This window comes from Varanus komodoensis, unplaced genomic scaffold, assembly GCF_004798865.1.
Source record: "Varanus komodoensis strain SLA01 unplaced genomic scaffold, ASM479886v1 scaffold55, whole genome shotgun sequence".
In the NCBI taxonomy this organism is placed as follows: Eukaryota; Metazoa; Chordata; class Lepidosauria; order Squamata; family Varanidae; genus Varanus; species Varanus komodoensis.
Window position 1 is genome coordinate 3192283 of NW_025336157.1, and position 13211 is coordinate 3205493.

The 13211-nt window shown below is 51.6% G+C and overlaps 2 protein-coding genes across 3 annotated transcripts in view; both read right to left on the bottom strand.

Annotated features, from left to right (window-relative positions):
- MTA2 (metastasis associated 1 family member 2) overlaps positions 1–432 on the bottom strand; it is a 15097-nt gene extending 14665 nt beyond the window's left edge. The window contains exon 1 of one of the 2 annotated variants that reach the window (XM_044448551.1): positions 258–432. In XM_044448551.1, the coding sequence (XP_044304486.1) occupies positions 258–285 (28 nt within the window). In that variant the 5' untranslated portion in view covers positions 286–432. The remainder of the gene's footprint in view (positions 1–257) is intronic. The other variant, XM_044448550.1, reaches the window with a different exon arrangement.
- A 1300-nt stretch (positions 433–1732) lies between these two features.
- The window catches only part of EML3 (EMAP like 3), a 29772-nt gene continuing 18293 nt past the window's right edge, over positions 1733–13211 (bottom strand). Inside the window, exons 9-24 of the mRNA XM_044448640.1 lie at positions 12875–13024; positions 12181–12250; positions 11598–11708; positions 11387–11482; positions 10484–10618; positions 9197–9335; positions 8272–8423; positions 7299–7424; positions 7067–7198; positions 6037–6104; positions 5265–5353; positions 4313–4410; positions 3770–3857; positions 3512–3610; positions 3252–3382; positions 1733–2502 (exon numbers count right to left, since the gene is read on the bottom strand). Coding sequence (XP_044304575.1) covers positions 2329–2502; positions 3252–3382; positions 3512–3610; positions 3770–3857; positions 4313–4410; positions 5265–5353; positions 6037–6104; positions 7067–7198; positions 7299–7424; positions 8272–8423; positions 9197–9335; positions 10484–10618; positions 11387–11482; positions 11598–11708; positions 12181–12250; positions 12875–13024 — 1858 coding nt within the window. The 3' untranslated portion in view covers positions 1733–2328. The remainder of the gene's footprint in view (positions 2503–3251; positions 3383–3511; positions 3611–3769; positions 3858–4312; positions 4411–5264; positions 5354–6036; positions 6105–7066; positions 7199–7298; positions 7425–8271; positions 8424–9196; positions 9336–10483; positions 10619–11386; positions 11483–11597; positions 11709–12180; positions 12251–12874; positions 13025–13211) is intronic.

Consider the following 13211-nt stretch of genomic DNA (forward strand, 5'->3'; position numbering starts at 1 on the left):
TTTCCTGGACCCACCCCCCCCTTTCCGGTTGAACCCCAACCGGAACCCGATGGCCCGACACCCCCCCCCCCACTCCGAAATACCTCCCCAGCTCCACAAATACACAGCCACCCAAATCTTTTTTCCTGGAGCGAGCCCGTTCGGCCCCCTCACCTATTGCCTCTGCCCCCCCAACTAACCACCCTCCCCGCGCCCCTCCCCCATTTCCCCCCACAGGCGAAAAATACCCACTTCGCCCCCACCCCCCCTCTCCTTACCGCCCACCCGGTACATATTGGCCGCCATGGCGCCTCTGGGGCCCTGCGACGACGACTCCCGGCCCGGCGCGGCCCCCTCAGGAACTCCGGGCCCGGCTGCTCTTCATCGCCTCCCGCCGCCGTTGTGCTTCTCGCCGTCACGCAGCGAGCTCCGGCCAAGCCTCGAGCGGTTCGGGAATCTCCGGAAGGCCGCCCTCGGGAGTCTTCGGAGCGACTCGGGCTTTTCCGGTCAGGGTTCGTAAGGAGCGCGCGCTTCCGACAGAAGCCGCTCGGGCTTTTCCGGAAAAAGACCCACAGTTGTCGGCGGATTTCCTGGGCGGGCTTTCTCAACTTTCAGGGCGGGGCGACGTCTCGCTAGCCGCCTCCTTCCGGAACTGCACGAAGGCAGCTCGTCTCTTCCCGGGAATCTTCGGGTCTTTCCGTGAGTTAACCCTTTCCCCGATGGAAAGGAGTATGCAGACCTCTTCAGAGGCAACACTTCAGAGAGCTTCTTCGGCTCTTTCCGACAACTTTCGCTAAGCAAGGGCAAGGCAGAGACGCTCGGCTATTGTCGGCCAAGCTCGGTCTTTTCCGGAATCGGGGTTTAACCCTTTCTTGACCCTAGCTGGTGCTCCAACTGCAGCTTCTCTCCCGAAGTGGTAGATGCAGACTTCGTGGTTACACAGCATTCCTCAGACAGTCGTGAAGCTGAGATGTTCTAACTTGGAAGTATCAATATATTATGCAAACTTAGACAGAAAAAAAGGCATGCCAGGAGTGGTAGACCTTTTTTTCCTGTCTGAGGTCACATAACATTGTGCCTTAATTTGTTCAGATTAAATATCCTTTTCATAGCATCCCTACACATTTTGCTGCAGAGGCTGATTGATTTTCAATTGCAGATAAGACTTTCAGTTGAAGAATGCTGTGTAACTCAAAAGCTTGCTACATTGCCCATGAACTTTGCTTTTTTTTCCCCTTTCCTCCTCATCAACTGCTTGTCCAGTGAGGATTTAGCATCTTATAAAGCTATGCTGATCTGCTTCATTCCTAGCATTTCTACTCCTTTTAACCTGCTGTTAAATCCCCTGTTATGCAAAACCTTTCCCTGAAACAAGTCTCTAACTGCAAATGTCACAGAGCAGGGACATTTCTTCTTCTTCTGAAACTCTTTAAAAATACCATGTATATTGATACTGCTCCATAAACAAACTTAAAAGTAGGAAACGGGGAGAAATAGGGACTTTTGTTTCTCCTCCATCCTTGTTTTTCAAACCATGTACTCTGCTGAAGAGTTGTGGAATTTTTCTTGGTTGTAATAAAGGAATTACCCAACTGTGGATTTTGGATTTTCCCCCCTCCTAAACTAGTTATCTTTGCATTTCTTTGTTGAAGGTTATGTAGGGTTAAGCATGATTATCAGGTAGGCCACAAAAACCCACTGTACTCTTGTCCCATGTTTGCATACCTGGAAAAGAGGGAACGCCAAAACCGGATTTTGGATGCAAAGGTTTATTTCTCTGCTTATCTCACAGTGTTAAGGCCCTTCTTTTGCTCTCACTATTTGCGTGTCGGATCCAGGCTTAACCAGGATCCCTCGGAATGTAAACGAAGTACGGAGGGTTACAGCGAGAAGAGCTGGTGGGGCTGCGAACGACCCCCATTTCCCCATCTTTTCGGTTCTCACAGCCTTGCTCCCTACGAGCCCCAGAAATACTGGATGCTGCATCAGCCAGGCCGAGAGGGAACATCTTCCGGAGTTCCCCGAATCTCCCCTTTCCCGCAACACAAGCAACCAATTTTCTCCACGATCCCCATCCCAAAGTCGCCTTCCCAGCTCCTCACAAACAGAGCCCGAGACTTCCATTTCCCTTCACAATGCTAGCACTTCCACGCCTTGTTATCATTCACTTATTAAGCAAGTCACAAAGGAAATTACATGGTGGGAAGACGGGACTCGGGCTTCCCATGGGGTCACCTGCCCGAGCACACGGTTCCCAGCAATCCGTCCTGGGACGGGGGGTGCCCACCCATCCGCAAGAGAGGCTGCAGGGGGCTTGGTCTGGTCTGGTCGCCCACACGGCCCTCTCCGTCAGGTGCTGGCCCCGGCGTCCTGGGGGGAAGAGGTGGAGCGGCTCCCGGCCAGCACGCGCCACTGGAAGATGCTCGTGTCCTTGCCGCCCATGGAGATCAGGTAGCCGTCGTCGTGCGTGAAGCGCACGTTGGTGACGTGGCTCCCGTGGCCCCCGTAGACAAGACTCGGTGCCTGTGAGAGACGAGAGGCGGAACAGAGAGTCCCGAGAGGCACAGCGCCACGATCCAGACCTTCCAAACAGCGGTCCTGCACCTCAAACCTCAAGTCCATGTCCATTCTGCCAGGGACGGGGGAGCAACTGCATTCTGAGTTGCTTTTTAATTTTTTTTTTAATTTCAGAAGATTTTTTCTTTCTTTCTCCCGGTTCAGCCTTCCAGGTTTCCCCAGAGTGCCACCACCTCTTCCCCTTGGACTATTTAGTGGCTTGCTTTAACTTTTCCTACCCACCCCGTGCTGAGAGGTTGAAAATCTCCTCCTAAGGGCACTGTGACTGGCTGCAAGAGCTGGAAGCTGGTAAGTGCTGGTAACCCCCTTTTTCCTGTGGCTGAACCCCTTTTCTGGGCTTTGGTCCCTCCTCTGCTGGAATGAATCCTGCCCTGGGAGCTTCCCCAACATGGGATTTGGCCCAGCGTCCCTCCATAAAAGGTTTGGCACCATGCTTTACGCTGTTCTAGACATTCAAGGGGCCAGAAATGCCCAGCTAAGGATGGCTGGATAGGTACGGATGCAGGCATGCGTCAAGAGAGGTTGCAAAAGTCTGAAGGTGCAGGGTGGTCGCCTCTCGAAGTTCCAAAAATCAAACCGGCAATGGAGCAGGTGACCTAACGAGGTCCCCCAGGGGACACGGGCAACAGCTGGGACCCCAATTAATTCTTGCCCCTAAAACCGCTCTCTGCTGCCCTCCAGCCACTCCCTCATACCTTGGGCTTGGCACACGGGTACTGGAAAAGGTGCACTTTGCAGAAATCATCCGCCACGGCCACCACCCGCTCATGGTGGGAGCGGCACAGCGAGTTAATGTCGGTCCCATCCGAGCCGTCCGGCCACACCCCTGCGAGCGCCGGGAGCGCGGAAGGGAGAGAAATGCGACATTGGCAAGGTGAAGACAGGGCCGACATCCACCGGGATGAAAACGAGCCCTCCGGCCCCAGCGCTCCTCTGATCTGGCCTCCAGACTCACCGAAGACGTGAAAACCCAGCACGCAGGTGTACGAGGCCCATTCCCGGTCCCTGTTCTCGAAGCGATTCCGCAGCAGCTTGCAGCCTCCCGCCACGTCCCCTGCAAGCAAGACACAACTCAGCAACGTTGCGTGGGGCACCCAACCGTAGCTGCGCAAGAGGGAGGACCCTCCTGTGAGGACGACCACCGCAGGGATGTCCGTTTTCCCCGTCGGCTTTTTCATCTTGGGACTTTCCCCCTGCTAGTTGCGGAACTTACAGTACAGGATTTCATAGTCCCCTGAATTGGACATGATGAATTTCCCATCTTTAGACCAGTCCAAATGTGTGATAAAACTGGAGTGACCCTAAACAGGAAAGGGAGAAAGAAAATGTGTGGATTATAGGAAGCCTCTACTCTGGTTTATTGTTCCTTCTTGAAGACACTAATACTAGCTACTTTTCCGCTGAAGCGGACAGAGGCAACGCAGGAAATTAACCACAGCGGAATCAAATGAAAATAAGACTAGGATTAAGTAAATGCATTGAAAGCGGCTAGAAGTTCTGGGCAGGTTTAGGAAAAAACATGTCCTGAGTTTAAGGCTAACATGGGCCTCTGATCGGAATTTAGAAGAGGAACATCCCAACATCCAGATGTTTAAGCAAGTCGAAGGGGGCAATCCTATGCATGTTCAGGCAGATGAAAAGGCCGAAAATTCCCAGCATGCCCCATGGTGGCTGGGGCACGTTGGGACTTGTAGGTCCTTGCTCCTGCCTGAACATGCATTGGAACATGCCTTAATTTTTCAGTGTGTCTGCTTACCACGCAACGGCCAAAACGGGTATATTTATGCTCGCTCTCCTCCACACTGTAAATATAGATGAAGTTGTCATGGGAGCCGATGGCCAAGAATTCCCCATCTGGCAAAGGGAGAAAGTCAGGATCAAAGACTGAAGAAAAAGCCAGTCAGCAGTCATCGCTGGGTGAGGAAACAAGCAGTTTATCAACAGGTTTAATTTTATTGCCAGAAGTTTGACTCAGGAGAAGGAATTCTGCATGCATTAATTGGCGTATTTACTGCTAGGAAATTTGGCTTTTGGGCTGTTACTTGTCATATTTATATTCCACTTTTTTTTCCTTTCAAGGAACGCCAGGCGGCTTACACAATTCTTCTCTCAAACATACCCTCAGCACAACAACCCTGGGAGGTAGGTTGGGCTGAGAGTGTTTGATTGGCCCAAAATTGCCCAGTGAGTTCCATGGCTGAGTGGGGACTTGAACCCAGATCTCCAGAGTCCCGGTTCCACACTCTTAACCACTACACCACACTGCAAGCAAAATTTTAAAAGAATGAAAAGCTGTGCATCTTTAAACAGAAAGTAAGTCCTACAGCTCCCGGCATTTCCCAACCAACATGGCTGGCTGAGGCATTCTGGGAGTTTTAGGCCATGATTCTAAAAACGCACAGGATTGCCCAAGTCCATCACTCCTATGTGGAGCATCCACAGACAAACAGTCCAATAGGAGCTCTTTTCACAGAGAACGACAATACAAGTTACACAGCATATGTGAGGAAGGTGTGTATCGGACAGAAAAAGTGCAGGCAACTGCCTTTGCTTGGAACGTGATCCGAAGCGTGAAGAGGAGACAAGTCAGACACCACAGCGCAATACTATCTTGCTTAATATTTGCGTTCTCTCTGTTGGTTTTGCGGCAACAGACGGACACAGAGCCGAACAAACCCACGTGTGAAAGGCAAGCGAAGGGAGCTCACTTGGTGAATACCGCACCACCGAAAGCTGCTCGTTACCGTCCGTGTAGCCCGACAACACCTGCAGTGTCTCGGTATCCACCACCACCCATCTGCGGGGGGAAAACTTAATTAATGCCTGGTGGCCACCAAAGGAGACCCTACAGAAGCCCTCGGCCATTATAGGTGGCCTATAAAGACATGGACGGACGGAAGGATGGATCTGGTCCCCAAAACAGGGTTCTGGGTTTCTTTCCCAGGCTTCACCACCTGCAATACTGAACGCACTGGATTAAGTCTGAGGAACTCAAAACCTTCTCAGTAGCTGCCTGCCACCTTTGGAACGGGCTCCCTAGCGAAGTCCATCTGTCGCTGTCACTGCTTTTATCTTGGCTCCGGGCGAAAACTGTTCTCTTTTGCAGGCATTGTGAGACCTGATTTTACCAAATGATTATAAAAGTTCTCTCTGCTACCAGCAGTTTTTGTGTCATTCCTTCCCCCCTGTACCTGTAACCTGGAATTATAGTGCTGGTCTGTCTGTTGTTGTTGTTCGCTGCTTAGAGAGCCCTGTGGGCCAATAAATTTATAAATAAATAAATGTTTCCCCAACATTCCATCTGAGTACTGGCAATGGTGTGGGTGGAGGTGAAGCATCACCTGTTACTTTCAAGGAGCCGTTTCTCAAGGCCAAAAGAAAGAACAAGGGGCCATTAAAAGCTGTGCAGGGTCGCCCTCCTTGGTGCGTGTAAGCCGGAGGCAGGGAAGCAGGCTGGGATAAAAGGAGGAAATTCGTTACCTTCCAGTGCTGAGCCCTACGGTGACCACTCTGCCACTGGGGTGGAAGTCGGCACACAGCCCCGTCTCCTAGGGAATGTGGAAAGGGGAACCGTGTGAAACTTCTTGTTATTATGACAGTAAAAGGCCTGACTGGATACAGCGCGGTCAGCCCGGTGCATTCAAAGCGTGGAAGCGCCGTGCTGAAGAGCAACCAGCTTGGGGGAAGAAAAAGGAGCGAATTCTAGGATGCTTCCATTTTACTTCCTGCAACTACCTGTCCCACTACAGGTGATCCGAACAATAAAAAGCGAAGCTGCAGGGAGGCAAGCCGGGAGCTTTTTGGTTGTAAAATGAGAAGCGTGTGCACAGCTGGCCAAACACACAGGAATGCTTGGTGAGAGGGACCAAGGGTCACGCATGGAACAGCAGAGCTTCCTATGTTCTTAATAACGGCAGCCACAGCAGAACTAAACTCGATTGGCGCCAAGCAAAGTCTTTATCCATGTCTCTGTTTTAAAAACAAGACCCGTTAGGGAGCCAAAGGTAAAACTGGAAATGGCTTAGGGTTTAAAAAAAAACCTTAGCAGTATAGGAACTAAGGATTTAGTAGTTTTAGTACACATGAATAAATCCTATTAGATGAGGATCCTTAGGTTGTGGGGCGGGGGAAGAAAGGAGAGAGCTGAGAGAGGTGTATAAAAGGAGACCTGGATAAATCACAGACTTTCAGCACAACCCGCCTCACAGGGTCGTGGGGAGGATAAAATGGGTTGGATTGTATCAACTACCTTGGGTTCCTTGCAGGAAAAAGGCAGTATTTAAATATAATCTATAAACATGACCAGGCAATTTCTTGCAACCCTAATGGCTAGAAACTTGTATTTTAAATATACGCATCTCGGAAAGCTGGGATTCTCGGGAAGCCAAGATTTTGGGTGAGACAGTCCTTTCTGCCCCCTGCTCCTTAGGATGCTGCCAGATCCACCTGCATGACGTATTGCTCCCGCCACAAAGCCAAGCCGCGTGTTCTTCTCTGCCGGGTACAATACCTCCAGCGTGACGCTCCAAGCCAGTGTGTGCTCTCCGCCATCCCACATGCAAAGCTGCCGGTCGTAGCCGCAGGTGACAAAAAGGTCCCGTGACGGGTGCGTGCCCAACCCCCACAGTTCATCCGTGTGCCCCTGCAAAGGAAGACTGCTGAAGAACCGGCCACGGGAGGGGGGCAGTGTGGCGAGCAAGTGGAACGGATCCTGCCGCCGGCCGGCCAGCCCGCCCGCTCACCTGGATGATGGGCCGGAAGCCCTCTGCGAACGTCCCCCGCAGCAGGGCGTTGCGCGTGGTCCCGACCAGCAGCTCCCCGTCATCGCCCTCTGCGATGGTGCGGACAGCGCCAAACTGCTCCAGGATCTGGGCAGGGGGAAAGTGTCTTTGCTAAGAAGAAGGCGCTCGAGGGGCACCGATGAATGGAGCGCCGATACCAACCCGGTTTGCACGGGCGCCGTGCAAGTACGCATGTGTGAGCTGGTTCTCGCCCGCCTTCCAACACTGTTGTCATGCCCAGCATTTTCTGTATTCAAAGCAGCTCTTCCACTAAGTCGCAGACCCTCCCCTTAAGGCTCTAAACCAGGGGTCTCCGGCCTTTTGGCTTTTCTGGGCCACATTGGAAGAAGAAAAGCTGTCTTGGGCCACACATTAAATGCACAAACACTAACAAAAGCGGAGGAGCAAGCAAAAAAGTCTGTGCATAATTTTCGTGATATCTGCCACCACCAATAGCAATAAATATAAGTAAGTAAGTAATAAATAAATGTTCTTGTAGGTAAAAAATACCTGTTCTGAAATAAGAAGCAGAATTCCTTTCTTTTCAGAGGGTGATCCAGTCTATTGCAGATGATGAAATATTACAAGAAACACTTCTCTTGAAAAGGGGCATGTCTCTGTCAACAGCCTTTTTGTCTTAAGACTAATTCCTATCAGCATTATTTTATTTCTATACCTCCCACCAGCGAAAGCCCCCTAATATTTTTTTAAATATCTGCTTCCAGATTGTTTTCACTGAAGAACCTCAACCATGGTTACAAAGCAGAGGTGTGTATATTTGGGAACAAGCCTTCTCTTAAAATATTTCTTTTCCCAGCATCGGAAGTTATATTCTGAGGGTGGCCCCGGGATCAAGTCCTGCACGAACACCTAGACGAGGGAGCGGCAACAATTCCATCAATGCAGAGTGGCTCTTCTCGCTCATCTCCCTTACCTCCACCTCCTGCACCAGGGTGAGGTTGGGGCTCCACTGGACCAGACGCCGGTCCTTGCCCCCTCCGCTGAGGACTGTACCATCCCGGCACAGGCAGAGGGAGAAGATGCTGCCTTCGTGGGCCCGCGTCTGCTTGCTGATCTGGTACGTCTCTGCAAGTGTGGGGGTAAAAGGAGAGCTCAGGATCACCGCTTCATAGACTGGGCCCGGTCATTCGTATAAATGACAGGGCAAGGAGATGGCAGCTGGACTTCCCACGGAACGCCCCCTCGGCCCCCACTGCCGGAGATTTCAATGCTCAGGTACTGCCACTTACATTCAGGTGAGCTATGCAACTGCTTTCAGGCCTGATGACCGAGCTCAGCTCGGTCTGCTCCGGGTGTGCAGAACCTCAGACCCGCAAGCCAGTTCTGATTGGTCCACTGGGGTTTCCTCGGGTGGCCACATCTGTTTCCCACTCATTTCAGCCTTCGCCCTCGTTTTTCTTGCCCTTCCCCGTTCTGAGAAAGGTTGAAATGTCTCCCCCATGGCTTCATTCCAGAAGAGAAAAGTTTTTAATGCTCATGTTGACCGCTAAATTTGGTATTCCCAAGCCCATTTTGCCCTCAGCCCGCCTAGCAGGGGAATCTGGAAACATTTTCAGCGTCATTGCGTGATTCTGACAGACAGTAAATCTCCAAGGATGTGGGGCAAAAAAAAAAGGAGTTTCTCAAACCCTTTCCTAAAAATAAAAAATGGAACCACGGATTCGACCAGGAATCTTGGAACAGGCAAAGCATGTACGTCAATGTTATGCACTGGCCCTCAGCGAAATTCCTTCTCTTGAACATGGGAGGTTGTGTGTGTGTGTGTGTGTGTGTGTCAGCGGGAATCCCTCTCAGGCCAGCACCCAAATAGAAGCCATCGGTCCTTCACCCCAAGATACCTTTCGCCCCCTTGCCCAGGGTGCGGGTGTCCGCGGCCACCCTGGCCCAGGTCAGAATGTTTCCCTCGGAGTCCCCGGTGAGCACATCCCTGTTGGTGTCGAACACGAAGCACTGGATGAATTTGGGCTTCTTGTATTTCTGGAAAGGTTAGGAAAGGCGACAGGCTGGTATGAGAACACCCTGGCAGAAGAGGGTTAAAGAAGAGCCTTCAAAGAAGCAGGATAAAAGCAGGATAAATCTTCACACAGCATGACTTGACCTTGTACGTTTCCACTAGAGGTGATGGCCACCGATTTGAGTGGCTTGGAAAGGGGGCTGGATAAATCCATGGATGAGGAGGTTAGCCGTGGCTGCCAGGTCCAGCTCACTCTAGGCTACCTCCTGCCTGTGTATACCAGTTACTGAGGAACATGGGCAGGGGAGTTCTATTGCTGTCCTGCCCTGCTCACGGGCTTCCCATTACGCAGCTGGTTGGCCCTTGTGTGAAAAGACTGCTGGGCCTCTGGTTTGATATCTCGATTTCATTTCTACGTCTCAAAGGCTGAGGAAATGAGTCTTTTCGTGCATCTTCACCATCAGCCTGAGTACAGCGTGCTTACCAAATGATCTCAGTATTCTAACATGGCATTTAGTACTGCATTAAGCAGTTGGTATTGCTATTTTGAGTGATAAAAGCCAGCACGGCTGAATGCTCAAGTGCAGCGAATGCTGTAGGTATTGGGAGCAGCCCCGGGCAGGTGGAGAAGAAAGAAAATTAGCTTGAGTGAAGGGCTCAGCCTCTAAAACAGGGATGTGGAACCTGCAGCCCACAGACTTCATCGGGCCCGCGGAGTTTCTGCACCAGCCGGCAAAACTTTCCTGGGCTTCTCCAAGAGAGGAGCCCAAAGCCCCACCTCCCACAGGAGTTTCTGCTTATTTTTGATCTGATATCAGATTATCTGATGTGCTGATTTGGAAAGGACAGGCCGGGCCCAGGAGCAAAGAGGATTTCCAAGGCAGGCTAAGAACAGCGGGGACAGACCAAGAGAAAATCAAATGACCTCAGACAAATTTAATAAATAAGTGCATAATAAATAAGGTATTTGTGGGGATGCTTTGCTTAAAAAGTGGGTGAGGAAGAAGCCTCCATATCTGAATGTCACGGGCTTGTTTTGGGAGATGTTTTTCACTAGAAGAAAAAAAGGGCCCCTGAGCACATGCTGAGCTCTGCCCCCAGTGTCCCCCTCCCTGAGATCCTCCCCTCCCAGCGACCTGAGCCCTCCCCTCCCACCCCAGGGTGACCTTACCCCAAAGATGCCCTGTTTCTTGGTTAGGCTGTTTCCGCTCCAGGTCCAGAAATAGACGTGAGATTTTCCGGTGGTGATTATGTTGCTGCTGTCTTGGGGATTAAACTCCACCGTCAGGACGGATTCATTCGTGCTCTGCCAAGGTGGGGTGAGGGGTGGGAGGAGAGAAACGGTGCAGGTAGGAAGGGGAAGGGAGAAGATTCCAGGGCAACAGGCACGATCAGGGTGGATCCCCACGAAGGGCGCCTGCCGCTCATCAGTGCTGCAGGGTGAAAGGCTCAGCCGCAGGCTGCTGGCGAGCCGGGCCTTTTCCCAGGGCGCTCCACTCCATGCCCCTCACTGGTGGGTTTCTAAGCCCCCTGCCAACAGTTATTCCACGTGCTGGACCCACTGGACACGCTCCCAAGAGAGAGAAGAGGGGGGACAAAGCCTAACCTGCCCACCCCCATCAATATCCATCTGTCCGTCCATCCGTCCATCTTTCAATCTATCAATCTGTCCATCCGTCCATCTTTCAATCTATCATTCTGTCCATCTGTCCATCCATCTTTCAATCTATCAATCTGCCCATCCGTCCATCCATCTTTCAATCTGTCCATCCGTCCGTCCATCTTTCAATCTATCAATCTGTCCATCCATCTGTCCATCCATCTCTCTATCAATCTGTCCATCCATCTGTCCATCCATCTCTCTATCAATCCATCTATCAATCTGTCCATCCATCTCTCTATCAATCCATCTATCAATCTGTCCATCCATCTCTCTATCAATCCATCTATCAATCTGTCCGTCCATCCACCTCTTCATCCATCCACCCATCGAGAGACAGACGACTATCTGATGCTGCTACTTGCTTAACTGGCCCACACAGCCACCGGTCCCCTGCAGTTTTCTCACGCCCACCTTGATCTCCACCTGCTTGACTCCACGGGCACAATCCCAGACAGACAACATGTGTTCGTTGGATTCATCTATCACACACAAGTAGGCGCCATCATCCTGGAAGGAGCACAAAGGATCATGCCAGGGGCGGGCAGGCGGGCGAGCGCTCTTGGCATTCCCCAAGCCAGCGAGTCTCTCCCATGGGCCCGTCCCAGGCAGGAGAACCACTTACGGCCGTGGAGAAGGCGAGGGACCCGACCCCTCGCTCAAAACTGCCCAGACCGATTTGCTGCAGCGTGAGAAGGGTGGAGGAATCCCAGATGTGAACAGAAGGTTGCAGGGGCTGTGAGGAAGGAACACGAGAAGGGAAGGCAAAATGGTCAGCATCTGCCATGCGTCAAAGATAAAGGGATAGTGGCAAATAATAAAAAAAAAATACAATAAAATGCCAGTACACAGAAAACACACCACTAGTAGCAGTCATGGATATATTGGACTACAATTCCCATTCTTTCCATTCTGCCTTCAGGTAATAGGGGTTGGTCCAAAATTTCTGGAGGTTAGGAAAGGAGGCTTCCTTGCACTTTTGGTGCAAGTCTGAAGGAGGCGGCACAGGTGTGGACTAGAGCACATGGGCCAAATAATCAACAGAAGAATTTGCCATTTGCCCAAGGCAAGAAAATTCCATTGTTAGTCGCCGAAGGACCAGTGACTGAACTGCACCTGAAACTTTGGTTAAGCTTGCGTCTAGTCAAAACACGTTTAAACCCATAGATCTGGAGGGTTGTAGGGCCCTTCGAACACTGAGGGCTTACCTTGCCGTCCTTGTCCACACCGGCCATCTGCCCGGAGGCCACACGGACTCGGTCAGGGTGCACAGCTAGGCTGGAGAAAACAGAACGGTAAGAAAAGGACCCTTCCTTCCTTCCTTCCTTCCTTCCTTCCTTCCTTCCTTTCCTTCCTTTCCTTCCTTTCCTTCCTTCCTTCCTTCCTTCTCAAGCCCACCTCCCTTATGCATGTGCTTTTGTGGGCACACGGGCCCCTGAAATTTCAATTTCAACAACTTGGTCATGATTTAGCTTCGCTGGGGGGATTTGGCAGGGTGTCTGTGAAAATGTTTGGCTTCTGCTGGCACTCAAAGAAATCGCAAAGGGCTGTCCTACATGAGGCCATGCCTGTAGTTCCTGCATCAAAAGCCACTCTGATGGTTTGGTTGGTCCAAATAAAAGCAACGCAACCATAAGGGTAGGTGTGACTGGGCACTTGTTAAGGGACCATGAAGCAGGGGGGCCCTTGCCTTCAAAAACCTGCACTGACCCTTAGGGGATCTTTTGGATCCCCCCCCCACACACACACACAATGGACTGACAAAGCTGCCTAGACTATTCATCAGTTTTTGCATCAGGTGGGTGCGAGAGGGGAGGGAATTTGCCTCTGCATCTCTGTTTCCCGTGTGGTGGGATGGGGGACGTGCGGGGGGACGACACTCCACCCAGCCCCAGCTCTCACCAGCGCACGCAGTCCGTGTGCCGCAGGTAGTGCCGCTGCGTGCGGCGCTGGACGTGATACAGCACAACTACGCAGGCGATGAAGTAGACCAGCTCCCCCGAGGTCAAGACGTAGAGGTTGGAACGGCAGTCGCGGCCCCGGTACCCGTAGCTGAACGGACTGTCAAGGGCCAGAGCGGAGCCAAGGACCAAAGCCGGCAAGGGAAACCAAGGACCAATCATTGTGAGCCACCTAGGAAGGCCTTGGCGATTATAGGAGGTCTATAAATACATGTAAATACATAAATAAGGAGACAGAGCCTCCATTTCTAGGATGGATGGATGAAGACGCTTGCAGA